Source organism: Gymnoscopelus braueri (genome assembly GCF_963280865.1).
Source record: "Gymnoscopelus braueri genome assembly, chromosome: 6".
In the NCBI taxonomy this organism is placed as follows: Eukaryota; Metazoa; Chordata; class Actinopteri; order Myctophiformes; family Myctophidae; genus Gymnoscopelus; species Gymnoscopelus braueri.
The window spans coordinates 53,026,034-53,044,164 of NC_137607.1; the positions used below are offsets into that span (position 1 = coordinate 53,026,034).

Here is an 18,131-nt window from a genome sequence, read left to right on the forward strand (position 1 = left end):
AACATCACATTTCAAAATGAACATCATAACAGGATTTTTATTAATCAACCCAACAACTCAAACATTTGCCTCTTCGCTTCCAGTGGCCTTGGGACTAACTTTCTATGTCACTCTCAAATAGGGCTTGAAAGGAATACACACTCTCGTATAGAGTGGAGCACTTGGGCCAAATATTGTCATCAGTCTGAGACAACGCCGCATGTCTGCACGACCTTTTCATTGACCATACACTAATGGTCTTGCTTTGCGTCACTAACATTCTTGGAATTAATGTCATCTGAAATAAAAAAAACACCACATGTCCTTTTTATCAGAAACGCAGACCCCTCCACTCGCAGCAGTCAAAAGGTCAAGAGTCCATCTATTCTGGACGGCCATTAACGACGCTGACTCAAACTCACGGTTTTGGGCCTCTTCATGGTCATTGTAGCATTGAGGAACAGGCTACGTCTATAGTTAATTGTCTCTACACGTAACATAAGCTTTCCCACTCCAAGATGGGGAAAGAGAGACAAACCAACCTTATTGGCACGGGATTACCAGTGAGATTGTATTTTTCTTACAACCTCCAATTCTTAGTTGATCTAAACAAACACGGGGGAGTCAGCATTAATGTCTGTTGACAATTGTGTTCGTTGATCTGACCCTTCTTCACAGAGCCAGCGTGGACATAACAAAGGTTAGGCTTCCGAGTGACATACAGGCTTAACAGTGCTATTTAGGGCGTATTTCAACTGATGGTACGGTTTACACGGCAAATAGCTGCTGTTAGTTCAAAGTCATTTTCTCCCAAGGCTCACCAGCGATATTGGATTTCGAGGCATGTCACTTCTCATGACCAGTTGTGTGAAGCAGATATATTTATACAGTATGTGTGCAAACATAAAACATTCACATTTTAGTCTTAGCGATTTGATTAGCGTAAAAATATACCTATATATTTAGATTTAGACGGTGAGAAACATTTTCGTCAACACTCCTCGATTTACGAGTAACTTTAATAATACAAATATATAATACACTCATAGAAATTAAAAACTCACAAAAATACCAGGGGTGCAATTCTAGGTGTAATAGGAATGGGGATGGGGAATATTCTAATTGGAGTCTTCTCCAGGTTTGGGTCTGACCTGAGCTCTATCCGCTCGGCCCCACCCGCTGCTGGCTTTAGCACTCCTATTACTTAAATGTCTGATAATGTTCGAACCAATTTACAGTGGCCTTTTGTGGATCCAAATAACACGTTTCACAGCAATTGTGTTGGTGACCAGGACTCGGAACGGACCCTCTCAGCGCAGAGTTGGTCCTGGTCCTGTCGCTTGATGATCTTTATCACGGCATGCAGATCACCAGTGCTTCAGTCCCTGTAGGGAGAGAGAAAAGACTAGACAGATAATTTGCACTTTGGACTATTTTCATGTAAAGCTCCACTAATGTGATGCATTATGGCTATGGCCGTTTTGACACATCTGTACTTCAATCTAGTTTTACAGTATCATCACTTTTCAATAAGTGGAAATAATAGTCTTACATATGGCCTTTCGTTACCTTTTCATTGTCTAAAAACATGTACAAAACTGTTTAGCATAATTTTGAAAATTATAAGTGTGAAAATGCTGCTTAATTATATATTATATGTGTACCATCCCTCCTGTTTGAGATATGACCTATGGTCATGACTCAACTTCAGATCCTAAGTGTGAAATGGTCTGTGTCACTGGTGGCAGACATAACAAATAAAAACTCCCAATGTGAAGCGCGACTAGGTTCCTTTTTATCTTATCTACATAAGCGTTTCCCAGGCGTAAAAGTGCCTCTGCTAGTCTACTGTGCAGCAAAAAAATAAACAAAGTAGAAAATGCATCGTGGCTATTATTATAGAGTCAGACATTTAACATCGATGCCCTTAGCGGCCTTGGGGTTCAAAAATACCACAACGAACTTTAGTGAGATGAGGTTGAGTACATATCAAAAATTTACACAGGTTCCAGGTCTTAATGGGTTTAAGAGACATTTGGAGTAAAACCTAGAGGCCTTTAACTTAGCACCTTACTCTTTCAACAAGACATAAATCATTTAAAAAAACTTCTTTAACTTCAGCAGTTTGGATAAAGGACTTAGTATAATCAGGAAGGGCCAACACAGAGACCAACATGTGCATCATCTGTCTTAACTTAACAAAAACGTCTGCTGCCAACGCAATTCAAACTATATGGGGCATACTGCAAGGAGCTCTCTCTTATTCTTGGGTTTTGGTGCTTGTATCTAAGCTGCTCTTCTATCTGAATGTAAACAGTGGCCTGCTACTCTTCCCCCATACTTTCACATGTGGGAGATTCTACTACTAAATCAACACACGAGATAACGTGAGACGAAACCTGACAACGTGGCCTTAACATTTAGCTATTTCCCTTGAGAAACTGGCTGGACTATTCACAAACACACGCACACACACACACACACGCACACGCACACAGAGCCAGGCTCACTGAATTGCTCTCACTCTCTTATTCTCTCTCTCTCTCTCATGCATGCGAGCACACACACATGCTTACACGCGCGCACACTCACGCACACATGTGAACACACACACACATGCAGACAGTCAGACAGACACACTCACTCCTCTCACACACACAGTACCTGACACTCTCCAACGTAAGTGACGTCATTCCACATGCTTCAAACACACACAGTCTTTTCGGTACATGAAACTACACACATGCACGTATACAAGCACACACGCACATCATAACCCATTTTTTTTTTTTTTTTTTTTTTTTTTTTTTTTTTTTTTCACACTACTGTTGCTACCCTTCACACTTTACATATAGTACATATGTATTACACCCAAACACCACATTCACTCACAATTCATGTACACTAACACCTGAACACACATACATACACTCTTACACGTACAATTTCTCTCTTTCTTCCTCTTCTCTCTCACTCTCATTTAAACATCACTCCTTCCATGTCGTTGTGCACCACGACATGGAATTTTGAAATGTTTAAATGATTACTGCATCTATTTGGGGCATTCATACAGATCACAAAAATGCACATTCCACTCTCTCATTCACACATCTTTTAGACAAAACAAAACGTTTTCTTCTTACTACAATCTCTCTCTTTGTAGCTGTCGCTCTGATGCGCACAGCCTCCTAGCTTCTTCTCTTTCTCTCTTCTCTAATCATCCCAGCCAGACATATTGCATGACTCGCAAAGAGCCAGTCCGAAGAGAAGATGGCCCTTACGACCACATATACAACATGAGTTGGGGGCCCTTGGTTGGCCTTTCTCTTTCCTCGTATCATCCCATCCATGTACTGTTGTGCTTGATATACAATCAGCCACAAAATGGCCTAAACGACCACACCTAAAACATGATCTGGGGGCCCTTGTTTGGCCTTTCTTCTTGCCCTGCTTTGGCTTATCTCCGTCGTTGGTAACATCGACTACAATCACTTGTTTCACAGGAGCACCTGTATCTTCTTTTTCCTTCTCCATATTAGCAGTCAATTACTATTATGTGGGTGAAAACTTAAATATGTGTGGTTATTATAATGTTCTGTTCAATGTAGAAATTATTTTAATCACTGTAAATATCTTGTTCTTATCCTAACTAAGTGTATTTCAACGTTTCTAGGCACTGCTGTATACTGGTCAAAAACTGTATCACACCCAAATATTCACCAGTTCACCACGTGTTGGACTAGCCCAGGGGATCAGCTAACTTATCACATTCAAACCACACACCGTACACCCCTGAGAGTCTTATGGGGGTTATACAAGATAATATAGACTAAACATAGACAAAAGGATCATGCCCTGGAAGGTCCACCACGTGTCGACTTGCCCCAGAGGATAAATCACTGAACCCTCTGGAGGGAGTTTTCAGACTCTTTATCTTATTAACTACCGTGACTCTCTCTTGAACTCACACAAAACTCGTTTCTCAGTATACAATTGCAGCTAATAAAATGCAGTGGCCCCCGCCACTACAACACAACTATAACTGTAGTTGCTTATCTATGCACAACTACAACACACTTGTCAATATTACACCTTAGTAATAACAACAATATGTCCACACAAGGACCACACTTACATGTTTCTTATAGGCGTGTGATCACGTTCAGATTTCGGCAGTCGTTCGTCGAAGAGAAGATTTCGGACTGGTGAACACCGGCCTGGTTTACACCCCAGGGCTTGCAGGACCCTCTCAGATCTCTGGCTATCGATAGACTTGCGATGCGTCCTCTTCTCCTCTTCCAAAAACGACGTAGAAATCCGACACGAAGGACCAGTGAAATGATAGGTTCTTGATCGTTATCTTAAACCCCCTTGCTGTTTGATCACACACAGATAAAGAAGACACGTGACACACGAGATCTCTTTTACTCGTACGAGGTTTGTGACCACCATGTAACTCACTTCACAAGGTCCAAAATCACAATGGCGCACTCCCCTCTGTCCAAGCACTTTATTAGAAAAGGGGAGGGGACAGAGGAGTACAGAGGAGTGGAAACTTACTAACTAATAAGGACTGTCAGACATATTACACATTGGATTAATACATTGCAGGAATTCCATTAAATGAATACAAATCAAAGAAAGAACTTATATACACACATTATAATATATATCTCTGTACACAGATATTATAAACTGGTCCTAACACTACGCTTCTCAAATGCTAAGACCTCACCGCTGACGTCAATAAGTGGGCTACCCAGTGAGTACTCGGATGTTTTACTTAAGTAAAAGTAGCAATACCGTATATTTTACTTTCTGTTATTTGTTTTGCTAACGTAAAGCTCAAATAAATTGATCATAAACAAGTATCAATACCACAATATAAAAATACTCTGTTAAGTTAAAGGCCTGTATTCAAAGTTTTACTTGAGTAAAAGAACAAAAGTATTGGCATCAAAATATACTTGCAGTACCAGTAAAAGTAAAGCTGTAATATAATAGTAGTGGAGTAAAAAGGACAATATTTGCCTCTGAGATGTAGTGGAGTAGAATAATAAAGTATTGAAGAAAAAAAAGGAAATACTCAAGTAAAGTAAGTACTTGAGTTAATGTATTTAGTTACTTTCCACCACAGTAAGTATCACATGTGGTGAAATAGAGAGTGAGAGAGAGAGAAACACAGCGCGGTGCTATCTCTTATTTCATCCTTTTACCTCTCACATTATTTAATCATTTGTGAATTTCAGGAACAAGGCGATAGGCAGTCGCTATGGTAGCAGCTAGAAGGGAATGGAATAATGACACAGTTATGACGTTACTCCACCATACAACACTCACAATAGCATATATATATAGATTTATATATATATACGCTGTAGTATGGTCGGGTAGGGTCAAGTAGGCCCTACTTGACCATTTAACCAGTTAAAATATACGTTGAGACAAAGTCTCTTTTGTAAGTATGCACTGGCAAACCATGATTGACACATTTCTCGCTTCCGCTTGTCCCTACCACCATTCTAATGGATGTCTCTCCATCATCTCTACCTCTGTCTTTCTCAACAGGCCAGAGGAGAGAGCGTTGGGATTTGTTCTCTGCTTCTATCAGCAGGGTACGTAATCCTGACTCTCTGTTACTGTCAATGGACCTCAGTGAGGCTCTCAGTTGAACCAGCCTGCAAGGAATCTTGCATTTGTATAGTTGCACACACAGTCATTGAAATTCCATGCTGCTAGTAGTGTCTTACTAATGTGTGTGTGCGTGTGTGTGTGTGTGTGTGTGTGTGTGTGTGTGTGTGTGTGTGTGTGTGTGTGTGTGTGTGTTGTGTGTGTGTGTGTGTGTGTGTTTTATCCACAGGGTGGGCGGTGCTCTCTACAGCATAGACAGCATGCCTGACCTCAGGAAGAGGAAAGCTATGCCGCTGGTCAGAGATTTGGTGAGGGTTCAGGCCAAAAAAAAGACTAAATCTGTTGTTATTCCCCCCGTCTCATAAACGTATCCTTCTTGTTCCCACTCATCTATCTCGTCCTGCGTTGAAGCCTCTTTGAGTCCTCTCTCTGTACTTCTTCTCGTTTGCATCCACTGTGCGTGTATGCTTGTTGACGACAAGTTTCTGCGCCGTGACAGCCTGCGAGGCTGCAGCTCCACAGGGGCCAGCCATAGAGGGCTAGGGATCTTCTGCGAACTGACACTGATGTAAGCTTGAAGCTGTCATTAAACAGGCCTTGTCACCCCCCACCCTCACCGATGCTGTCTCGTTGATGACATGGCTACGCGAGAGGCTTATAAATAATACAGGAAAACTTTTTAACATTTCAAACAGACATTACACGTATAATCGAGAAACATTGAGAATATTTTATAGATGTTATATAAGATGCAGCGTTTAGTTTTGACGTCAATGGAACTGATCACCGCTCCCTGCTTAGCATAAAACAGACGGCCAACATGAGAGCAAGCAATGATTATTATTTACCAAAAGACCCTGGGGAACCAAAGTGCAACAGAGACAACAGGTGGATGCTGTGTGGACATCTGACAGACCATCTGACGCAGTGGGGACTGGCACTACTCGAGTTGTCTGCCTGAATTTGCACGCTGATTCGTTTTATGTTTGTGAGCACCGAAAGCCAGAAATGTAAAATCTAAAAGCTGTGAGCTTACAGATTGGTTATGTTTGGCAAGTGACACCGTAGTACAACGGAGTATAAATTAAGCATTATTAACCTATACACAAGGTGGGCCATAACAGATTGAATTTACTGCAATGGACCTTTTCCTGTGGTCCGTACACACTGATAACGGGTGAGACAGAACCCTGGCGAAAATAGCAGATCTAACGCACCGCAGCGCAACGCGTTGTGAGCTTGTAGATCGGCTATTTTCAGCGTGCAAACAAGTGTAAAATCAGGCATTACGACGCCATCAAGGCACCGCCAAGACACATTTTAGTCGACTACATCAACTGTAGATTTAGTCGACTATAATCTTATGATATTTAGTCGACTAAAACTAGACAAAATCTAAAACATTTCAGATGACTAAAATGTGACTAAAACTAAATGGAATTGTATTCAAAAGACTATGACTAAAACTAAATCAAAATTTGCTGTCAAAATCAACACTGTTGGGAAGTCTCAGACAGTGTGCACTCCTGTCAGAGTAGGGCTCCTGGGATATGAAACGCACGGCACATTGACAGCCCCGCTACTTTGTTTTTCTCCTTCCTCGACCAACCGCCATTGATCTGATTCTCCGCCTGAGTTCTGACTGTCTGGAGACAAGCTGGCCAATATCACCTGCCAAATGACTGGGTTCATTGCGGCGCAACCTGTGCCGAGCAGACTGGAACCCAGCATTAGCAAACAGGAGCAAAACGCTCAACTGGATGTCTTTATTAATCCATCTTTCTGTCACACTACGACGCCCGCCGCCTTCTCACTGATGACCCATGCTGCCAGACACGGATGTTCAATTTCAGTCTTTATCTCTCTGTCTACAGTAATATACCTCCTCTCTCTATCTACACCTCTTCTTCTTTTCTTCTTTCTCCTTCTGTTGCTCTCCCATCTTGCCACACTTCTACTCTATACTCTACTACTAAGTTTACTTTAGATTTCCACTGCACTGGACCGCCCTCATAGTACCCCCTCCCTCTGGAGGTGATCGTCATGATAGCAACGGCCATGAAAACTGCCGTTGACCGTCTGTCTAAACTAGGGGTTCCCAACGTTTTAATGTCAACGCTTACGGGTGGGTGGAATGCCGGCAGGGGAGGGCGATCTCTGTCACACTGCAGAGATCGGTTGGTCCGGCACCTTTTCAGCAGCGGAACCGGGAAGGATTACGTTTTCCTCCGCATGCGTTATACCCTCCTGGTGAAACTCCTCACCGTCAGCTGAAAAGAAGCGATGTCACATGTATTGGTGGACACAAGTGGTTGTCTACCCCCCCCCCCACTCCCACCCCAACAATGACAGGGACTACATGGGGGAATTGGGAATTGGCATAATAATGACTAAATTGGAAGACAATGATTAATTGATAAAAAAACATAATGGAAAAAAGGAATGAAACTAAGAAAATATAATATGAGAATTACTTTGGCGATAACCTGACCTATAACCATCATTGAAGCAGATGACCTCGGCTTCAATGATGCAACAAGAGATCCCATTGGACAGACAATAGATGTCCTGCAACATCTGATCAGTCTCCTCCTGTGGTGTAATGTTTAATTTATGTGTGTATTTGACGTTGAAAAGCCCATCAGGGTTTTAAATGTTGTCTCTGATAACTGTATCTCATGACTCAGTTTTTGGGAAATGAATCCCACTACGTTGGCTCTGTTCCTAACAGCATATATCTTCCTCTTTCTTCTCTTATGCTGCCCCAGGCTATGGTGAGTAACATGGATGATGGTTGTTTGTTTGTCAAAAGCTATTGTGTGTCTCCCCTCTCTAACCCATTAAGACCTGAGGACCATTCTAAAAAGGTTCTCTAAATCCTAACAACATGAACATTTGTGCAAAAATAAAATATATAAAAATGTTTTGTTCCAGGGACCCCCAGAAGCAAAGATTTGAGTTACAAATGTTCGCTTTAAAAATATATATATATTCAAAGCTTTGCACACATTTTCGCGATTTTTCAAAAATAGCAGATCTACAAGCTCGTAGCTTGTATATCTGCTATTTTTGAATAGCCCAAATAAATCTTAAAATGACACACAGATGCGTTCCCGGTCTTAAAGGGCTAAGGGAGCGCTTTCAATTCTGCCACTGTCATTTCATCGTCGGTTGTAATCACTGAGGAGAACGTTGCCAGACAGGCCTGTAATAATGACACACCGCCTCAGAGGCAGAGGCAGACTGACATTTGTCTTAATCACAGCTAAGCTGAGTGATATTGAAGCGTGTATATCTGGAGCAGCGATCCTCAACCTGTGGGCCCGGGCCCCACTGACAGTATTGCAAGCGGCAGTGTTGATTTCGTTGACTAAAACTATGACGAAAAATGTTGGTCGACTACCATTTTTCACGGACGAAAACTAAATAAAAACGAAATAAAAACAAATTAAAGCTACGATGACTAAAACTAAGACTAAATATATTGACAATTTTGTCAACAAATAAAAACTAGACTAAAATGTTAGTGAGGGACTAGTGGAGAAGAGATCCAGTAGAACTACAAGACAAGTCATTTTATGTTTGGTTGTGCTCGGGTGTCGTGCTCTGAAAATAGCAGATCTACAAGCTCACAACGTGTCGCGCTGCGACGCGTTGTGAGCTTGTAGATCGGCTATTTTCAGTACGCAACATGCAAGTATAAAATCAGCCATTAAGACGCCATCAAGGCACCGCCAAAATACATTTTAGTCGACTAAATCACCTGTAGATTTAGTCGACTATAATCTTATGATATTTAGTCGAGTAAAACCTAAAACAGTAAAACCTTTCAGATGACTAAAATATGACTAAAACTAAGTGTAATTTTATTCAAAAGAAAATGACTAAAACGAAATCAAAATTTGCTGACAAAATCAACACTAGCAAGCGGCCCTCCGAATAATTGGCAAAACACTTCAGATTTGAATGATAATATGAACAATAATATGAAAAAGTGATACCAATAAATAAGAACTCTTGGTATACTACTCCATGGATCCGAGGTGGAACACAATCGATTGACTGATCATTAAAATACACATGCTGATCATTAAATGCGCTTTTGAGACTTTCAAGGTGGTCCCTGATCCAGATGAGGTTGAGAACCACTGATCTAGAGAAATCAACCCCATCCTCCCTCACTCACTCCCTCCCTCCCTCGCCCACTCTCTCTGTTTTCACTCAGTCCTTGGTGCAGAATTCCAGGAAGGCAGGCATCACTTCAGCTCTGACGTCAAGCACCCTGCACAATGAAGAACTGGTCAGTCCTCATTTACAATTATGACACATGTTGAGTCATTTATATCTGGAGAAAAAAGGCTGTGTTTTGCAAACAAAGGGTTCCAGACACATTTTTGAGTCACAGAAGCATTTGTATGGGTCTGTCGTGAGTAAATATCACAAAAATAAATAAAAAGACCAACTGGCTGTATTTAAAAATAAAAAGTAAAAAAAAAGTTCCATAAATATTTTTTTTTAAAGTAACAAAGAGTGGAAATAGCAGAGCTTGTAGATCGGCTATTTTTGTAAATGTTGTGTTTTTTTGTAAATTAATGCCCTATTTGATACTACACTAGTACACTACAGCGTCACACAAAAGCATCAAAAGTAGCAGATCCACAAGATCGAGCCGGGTTTCGAGCTTGTCGATCTGCTACTTTTGCTATTTTTGAATTTGAATCCTGAAAAGTCACAGTTTTGGACATGATATATTAGCTGATATTGAACAAATTCCAGTATAACGTGTTGCTGTTTTTATTTACAATATCTTCGAACCCTTTCCTCCATACCCTTGTAGAAGAGCCATGTTTACAAGAAGACCCTCCAGGCTCTCATCTATCCCATCTCCTGTACCACGCCTCACAACTTTGAGGTGTGGACCGCCACCACCCCTACGTACTGCTATGAGTGTGAAGGGCTGCTATGGGGGATCGCTCGCCAGGGAATGCGCTGCACAGAGTGTGGGGTGAAATGTCACGACAAGTGCCAAGACCTCCTCAACGCCGACTGTTTGCAAAGTAAGATGCTGTTGATTGATCGACCAAAATCAGTTGACCGAGCTAATAATAAGACTGGTCCATTTGATCTATAGCCGAGAAGCTTAGCTTTTCAAGTGTAGTTCAATTCCACTATAATTATAAAATCCCTTAAAAATCTTGCAATACAAAACATTAATAAGTGACTATCCGATAAAATATGTTATATGTCAAATCAATATGACCACAATGAATGTACAATATGTTTTGTTTACTGTAGACCTACAATTGTGACTTATAGACAATTTAATTCAATTCAAGTTAAAGAGCCTTACAGCTCTAGTCAGTTTTGACTATATAGACTACTTTGAGTGTCTTAGTGTCTCAGAGTGTCTCTGCTATTAATAATAAGACTGGACTCTCTGTAGCCCATTTATCATCTTCCTTTCTATGAAGCAACCTGTCCTCCCTCTTCTCCTTCTCATGCCTATTGCTTTGTTTGGCTCTGTTTTTTTTCTTTTTTCTTTTGAGAGGATATTAAAAGCCATTTGTCTTTTGTTGACATCCAAACCATGTTCCCACTATCCGCAAAAAGACAAACAAAAAAAACCCACCTTTTTTACATTAACACCTATGACAAATAACTAAAAGGGCTTTTTTGGGGGCAGGTGGAGCGCTTTCAGAAGTTCAGAATAGTTTACCTTTTTGAAAAAAGCGCATATGACATTTTTTTTGTTAAATAGGGTTTATTGAGAATCATGAGTACAAAATGAAAGGTTTTCAAGTATATGCATAACATGGACCGCTTTTTGTCAGCTCACCAATCACGATAAATGCTGTGTGTAATACAACTCTGTGGAGAGTAGCCTTCTGAATATTAATAACAAAGTTTTCAACTAGCAGTTAGAAATTCATCTAGATTGAGTCACTGCGTGGGCAATTTTTCGCCTAAAATGACATTCTCTTCACACACCTGCCCCTTGCCATGTTATTTCTACTCCTAATCAGGAGCAGCAGAGAAGAGCACCAAGCACGGTGCGGAGGACCGAACCCAGAACATCATCATGGTTCTGAAGGACCGCATGAAGATCCGCGAGAGGAACAAGCCGGAGATCTTTGAGCTCATCCAGGAACTGTTCGCCATCGTGAAGGCAACCCACGTCACCCAGATGAAGCAGATCAAGCAGAGTGTGCTCGACGGAACCTCCAAGTGGTCAGCCAAGATTAGCATCACAGGTAAGAGGAGAGTTCGGTTCAGACGGAAGGAGCTATACTGTAGCTAACGTCCTCATCAAAAGTCATAGGAGAGAGAGTATGACAAAGGCTCGGGTGCTGTTTCTTTTAACGCATACTGAGGCCGATTCTACAAATGTCTTCTAAATCTTAAAGGACGACTTCAGCATTAGTCGGGTTTCTGAACTGTCAGAAATCCATATTATAATGATATCATATTATAATGAGCAATATAGTGAGGACCAATTCTATGAAAAAAGGTTGAAAATGGCTGAAGTCGTCCTTTAACTCTTTAACTGCCAAAAACGGGAATTCCCGTCTCTATGGCTATCATGGCCACGGACGGAAATGACGATTTTTATTTTTATTTATTTTTTATTTTTTTAGAATTTTTAGAATGTTTTTGTCTTTTTTTTTTGTTGTTTATCTCAAAGGAACTAGGAGATAACGCTATCCAAAAAATTGCTGCTCCATTCACTTCAATGTTAAAAAACAAACGGAGGAAAAATGCACCTTTTTCCTGGCACAGTCTGAAATAAGTGTGGCAATGAAAGAGTTAATAAATTAACCCAAAAGTAACAACAAAATGATTTGATTGATTTGAAAAGGATGTCCTTGCTCGCGGTAATTAAAGTAGTATGCCAATTTATGCCAGGTGCATCCAGTGCAATGCAGTCATCTCGGAAAACAACAAGAAGTGTTTATCAGATATTTCAATCAATATTTGGTTACTACATTGTCTATTTCTCATTTTAAATGTTTGAAAAAAAATCTTGAGTGTACTGTTTAGCTTTAAATGACATTGTGTGTTTGTTCACATGGCTACAATGTTGTATATGGCAAAAATCAAGCAACACAGATTGCTTAGCGGTCATGCAATAATAGACCAATGAATTCAGTGATTGACCAATCAGAATCAAGCATTAAACCAAGCTGTGTAATGAATAAATAGGGATACATGGGGAGGAACAAACAATGGCTGACAGGTGGGTGGTGCTGCTGTCTCTCCACAGTGTTGTGTGCTCAGGGCTTGCAGGCCAAGGATAAGACGGGCTCCAGTGACCCCTACGTCACCGTCCAGGTGGGCAAGACCAAGAAGAGAACCAAGACTATCTATGGCAACCTTAACCCTGTATGGGAGGAGAACTTCAACTTGTGAGTATAGAAGATAAAACAGACAAGCCAGATTATTATGTTAATCCTTAAACTCATTCAGTGCCATTGACGTCGCCGACGTCACATTTTTCATAAGCCCAGAGTGCCAATGACGTCGCCGACGTCATAACAGTTTTTTTGGGGGAAAAAAAATGTTCAGAACCCAAGATATGATGATTTGAAGATTTGCTGCTCCATTCACTTCTTGTTTAACTTCTTACTGAAAAAGGCTGTATCTCGGCTCCTAAGCACTTTTTTTTTTACAATGTATTTTTGGCCTTGGCACAGGTGTGATAAAGGCAGAAATAAGTTTGGCAGATTTCTTTGGCTATTCAAAAATAGCAGATATACAAGCTCATAGCGCGGCACCGAGTGCCGCGCTATGAGCTTGTAGATCTGCTATTTTTGAAAAATCTTCAAAAAAAAAGTTTAGATTTTCTTTTTTTCGCCTTGGGTTAAATTAAACTGTCTAAGGCTGTTTTTTGTTTTTTTTTACACTGTCAGCGTTACATATCGTTGCTGTCAGGCAGAAACCTTGTATCTCCATATTTCAGCTTTTGAAATGGTTATTTTTTTTCTTTTTGGAATGCCCTTCTTCATCATACTATAATCTCACAAAAGTAGCAAAAATAGCCGATATATAGAAGCAAATCGACAATTTCCAAATGTTTAAGTGAAAGTGGTTAAATCTGTCTGTGGGTTTTATAGATATTGAACCAATGAAATGTATTAAAGGTAGGGTAAGTGATATTTTTGGGTAATTGTATTTTTTTCTGATAGTAATCATTGCTACAGAGCGTTTGTTTGGTCACAGGGGTCTCTACAGCTCTTTAGTAAACAGAATATAGTACATTTTCAGGTAGGTGACAGAATTTAAGCCAATCAGGAGAGAGCACTGAAAATGCATTTTCTGTTTAATAAAGAGCTGGAGAGACATGGGAGACTCCTTTTACTGAACAAACACTCTATAGCAATGAGTACTATCAGAATATAGAGCTATTTAACACTTATTTTAACCAAAGTAAATCACTTACCCTACCTTTAACAAGAAGCTACAAGCAACAAGAAGGTACTTTTTTTTTCCATTTCCTGAAAAGTAACGCTTTTGGACATTTTCCACCTGCACGAGTTATGTCCCATAAGTCGTGCTAATTATTCAAACAGGATTTGTTTGTTAACTGTAATCGGTCATTTCTCTCACTGTAGATAGAAGGAATGCATTGTGATGTTTCTGATGTGTGATGTGTCCACGCCACGCAGCGAGTGCCACAACTCCTCAGACCGCATCAAGGTACGAGTGTGGGACGAGGACGACGACATCAAGTCTCGGGTGAAACAGAAGTTCAAACGGGAGTCCGATGACTTCCTCGGTCAGACCATCATCGAGGTCCGAACGCTGAGCGGAGAGATGGACGTCTGGTACAATCTGGGTGAGTAGGATTAAAAAAAAAAAAAAAAATTCAACGTTAACCCATTAAGAGCTGGAACGCATCTGTGTCATTTTTTGATTTGAGCTAAAAGGCATTATTTTACACTTTGGCTATTAAAAAATAGCAGATATACAAGCTCGTAGCGCGGCACCGAGTGCCTCGCTACGAGCTTGTAGATCTGCTATTTTTGAAAAATCGTGAAAATCTTTGAATATATATTGTTTTAAAGCGAACATTTTTAACTCGAATCTTTACTTCTGGGGGTCCCTGGAACAAAATATTTTGAGATGGGGGTCCGCGGCCAAATACATATAATTTTGGGGGGTCCTTGACATGAAAAAGTGTGAGAACCACTGATATAGAAACATACGTTTTTTCAGAATACTGTTGGGATTTAGAAGACATTTGTAGAATTGGCTTCATGTCTTAATGGATATTTACTGGTGACCCATAAAAATGGGTCCACGACCCACAAAGGGGTCCCAACCCAGTGTTTAGGAAACAGTGTACTAGATCACGTGGTTCTCAAACTGGGGTCCCGGCGGGGAACACACTCTCAGAATTTGAATTTTATAGTATAGATTGCAGTCGAGATAGAAAATCGTATCAAATGGGGGTCTGAGCATCAAACCGGGGTCCTTGAAATTTAAAAAAGTCTGAGAACCACTGTACTATTTAGCTGACTGACAGTTCACCTTGCATTACTCTTACTTGACTGACCTAACATTTCCTATTAGCATTGTTTCAGTGGAAGTGCCAGTTCACCAGTGTTGATTTTGACAGCAAATTTAGATTTAGTTTTAGTCATAGTCTTTTGAATAAAATTCCATTTAGTTTTAGTCATATTTTAGTCATCTGAAATGTTTTAGTTTTTGTTTAGTTTTAGTCGACTAAATGTCATAAGATTATAGTCGACTAAATCTACAGTTGATTTAGTCGACTAAAATGTATTTTGGCGGTGCCTTGATGGCGATGGCTGATTTTACACTTGCATGCTGAAAATAGCCGATCTACAAGCTCACAACGCGTCGCGCTGCGACGCGTTGTGAGCTTGTAGATCTGCTATTTTCAGAGCGCAACACCCCGAGCGCAACCAAACATAAAATGACTTGTCTTTTAGTTCTACTGGATCTCTTCTCCAGTAGTCCCTCAACATTTTAGTCTAGTTTTTATTTGTTGACGAAATTGTCACTATATTTAGTCTTAGTTTCAGTCATCGTATCTTAGTTTTTAGTTTTTCTTTAGTTTTCGTCAGTGAAAAAAGGTAGTCGACGAACATTTTTCGTCATAGTTTTAGTCGACGAAATCAACACTGACACTGTGTTCTGTGCTCCTTACAGACAAGCGTACCGACAAGTCAGCTGTTTCGGGTGCTATCCGCATGCACATTAATGTTGAGATTAAAGGAGAAGAGACTGTCGCCCCGTATCATGTTCAGTACACTTGCCTCCACGAGGTAAGTTATTAATTGTGTGAGAGTGTGGGTGGAGTATGGGTGGATGTGTGTGTGGCTGTGTGTGTGTGCGTGCGTGTGTGTCCACGAATGTGTATCTCCAATGAGCCATGTCTTAACCCATTAAGATCTGGAACACATCTGTATCATTTTTAGATTTGAGCTAAAAAGCATTATTTTACACTTTGGCTATTCAAAAATAGCAGATATGCAAGCTCATAGCGTGGCACCGAGTGCCGCGCTATGAGCTTGTAGATCTGCTATTTTTGAAAAATTGAGGAAATTGAGGAAAATCTTTGAATTATATTTTTTAAAGCAAACATTTGTAACTCAAATCTTTGCTTCTGGGGGTCCCTGGAACAAAATATTTTGAGATGGGGGTCCGCGGCCAAATACATATACATTTTGAGGTCCTTGACATGAAAAAGTTTGAGAGCCAGTGACATAGCAACATAAATATTAAAAAAAAACTGTTTCTACATTTTGTAGAATCGGAACCTCAGGCCTTAATGGGTTAATGAGCCATGCCACACAGGTTAATTTACTTGACTGATATCTGTTCTCTGTTATAATGGGGCCATTCCACATGAAACAGAGGTTAATACCCCGTAAAGTTTGCTTTGCTCCAGTAAACTACTACCTCAGACACAGTTCCATTACCCCTGACTACGGATGTGCTGATTGATGCAGACTAACCACAGCTTTGTATTTAGTCATTACTTGGGCTATTACTCAGTACAACATGAAAATTGCTGAACCGTGTCCTGAGAAATGGCCGTATAGTTATTTTTGCGAGAAAGGGCAATTGTTTCACAAAGCTAACTTAGAATGCCTTCTAGCAGCATAATGTTTTTTTGGCAGAGGGCCATGCCCATGGTAATGTCAAATTGTAGTGTGGTATCTGAAAACCACAGACTTAAAGGTTTCTATTGCTTTTGTAGTTGCCAACAACGCCATATTGCAGATAAGTTTGTTGTCCCAGAGATGAGAATGAATGGTTGTAGAATGAAGGAGTCATCACTAGTTAGTGAGGTTTCGTTGCTTCCATTTATTGCATAAGTACAAACAGCTTCCTATGGGGACCCTGAGGTCCCCACCACACCACACAACAGCCTGCCGGCTGCTGAGTCACACACACACTAAGATGCATTTCGGTACAGTTTATATAACAGAGAGATCTAGAGAAGGTACATGTGGGTGTGTGAGCTTCAAAGGTGAGCCCCCCCACCCGGCACAAACAATAGATCACCCTTCGAGCCCCCTGATTCAATTTGCACCTGTATGAAGCAGGAAAGGTGATGGAGACAGATGCATAGACCTCTGTCTCCCAGCTAGAACAAAAGGCAATGCTGATTGTAACCCCCACTCAGGGCCAACAGCCACCTCTTTGAATACGCTCCCCTGTCTGTAGGCTACCTGTGAAGCAACCATATGGAAATATACAGCAGACCCCCCATGGGAGACTTCAAACGTCTTCCACAAACACGTATATTTCAAAAGAACCACAAAGAACCGCCCCCCATGAAAAGCGACCGGAACACCAACCAGGAAAAAAATTAACATTCAGGAAAACTAAAACAGCAAACAACATCACACAGAACAATGCACATACAAAAACCAAGATTACACAGTACAGCGACACGGTGAATTACATCAAATAGACACCCCCAAAACTAATTAGCGTGCAGGATCCCTCTGTTAGCCTTTTAAACTCCAGGATAAAACATTACACAGCCCCCACCCAGTGGAAGCCGACAGCACACAGTCGAATCACGCCCACCAAGCGATAACACCACCCCCCAAGATCAATGTCCCCCTCGCCCAGTCACCAAAATATACTCAAAGATAGCCTAATTCTTATCCCTAAGTTTTACACCGTACCATCAAGCATATATGACAACTACCACGAAAGTGTCTACACGGAAAAAAGAAGGCAGCGTACCCCCCAATGAAACAATAACCCACAAAGTAAACTCACATTAAACACAGGAGACCAGAAAGTAAAAAAATACCCTCGCATCACTTCCCATGGCAGCCATAGCCCCATAGTTTAACCCACCCTTATCACAAAAACATAACCCCAGGTCCCATATGCGCAGTGTCCCGTTCGATAATGTCTCTATTGCAGCCTCCCTCAATGTCATCTTCTCACCCAGCCGTGCTCCAACGCCGTACCCAGATTGTCAACAGATAGCTGCATTTTTACAACAGAGCGCTCCACTCGCGATCGCTGAA

The 18,131-nt window shown here is 40.9% G+C and overlaps 1 protein-coding gene across 1 annotated transcript in view; it reads left to right on the plus strand.

Annotated features, from left to right (window-relative positions):
• Positions 1 to 18,131, plus strand: part of unc13a (unc-13 homolog A (C. elegans)) — a gene marked incomplete at both ends in the record, with an annotated part of 82,680 nt that overhangs the window by 27,091 nt on the left and 37,458 nt on the right. The window contains 8 exons of the mRNA XM_080430642.1: positions 5,548 to 5,594; positions 5,840 to 5,918; positions 9,836 to 9,910; positions 10,448 to 10,667; positions 11,634 to 11,861; positions 12,872 to 13,013; positions 14,274 to 14,443; positions 15,784 to 15,899. Coding sequence (XP_080286768.1) covers positions 5,548 to 5,594; positions 5,840 to 5,918; positions 9,836 to 9,910; positions 10,448 to 10,667; positions 11,634 to 11,861; positions 12,872 to 13,013; positions 14,274 to 14,443; positions 15,784 to 15,899 — 1,077 coding nt within the window. The remainder of the gene's footprint in view (positions 1 to 5,547; positions 5,595 to 5,839; positions 5,919 to 9,835; positions 9,911 to 10,447; positions 10,668 to 11,633; positions 11,862 to 12,871; positions 13,014 to 14,273; positions 14,444 to 15,783; positions 15,900 to 18,131) is intronic.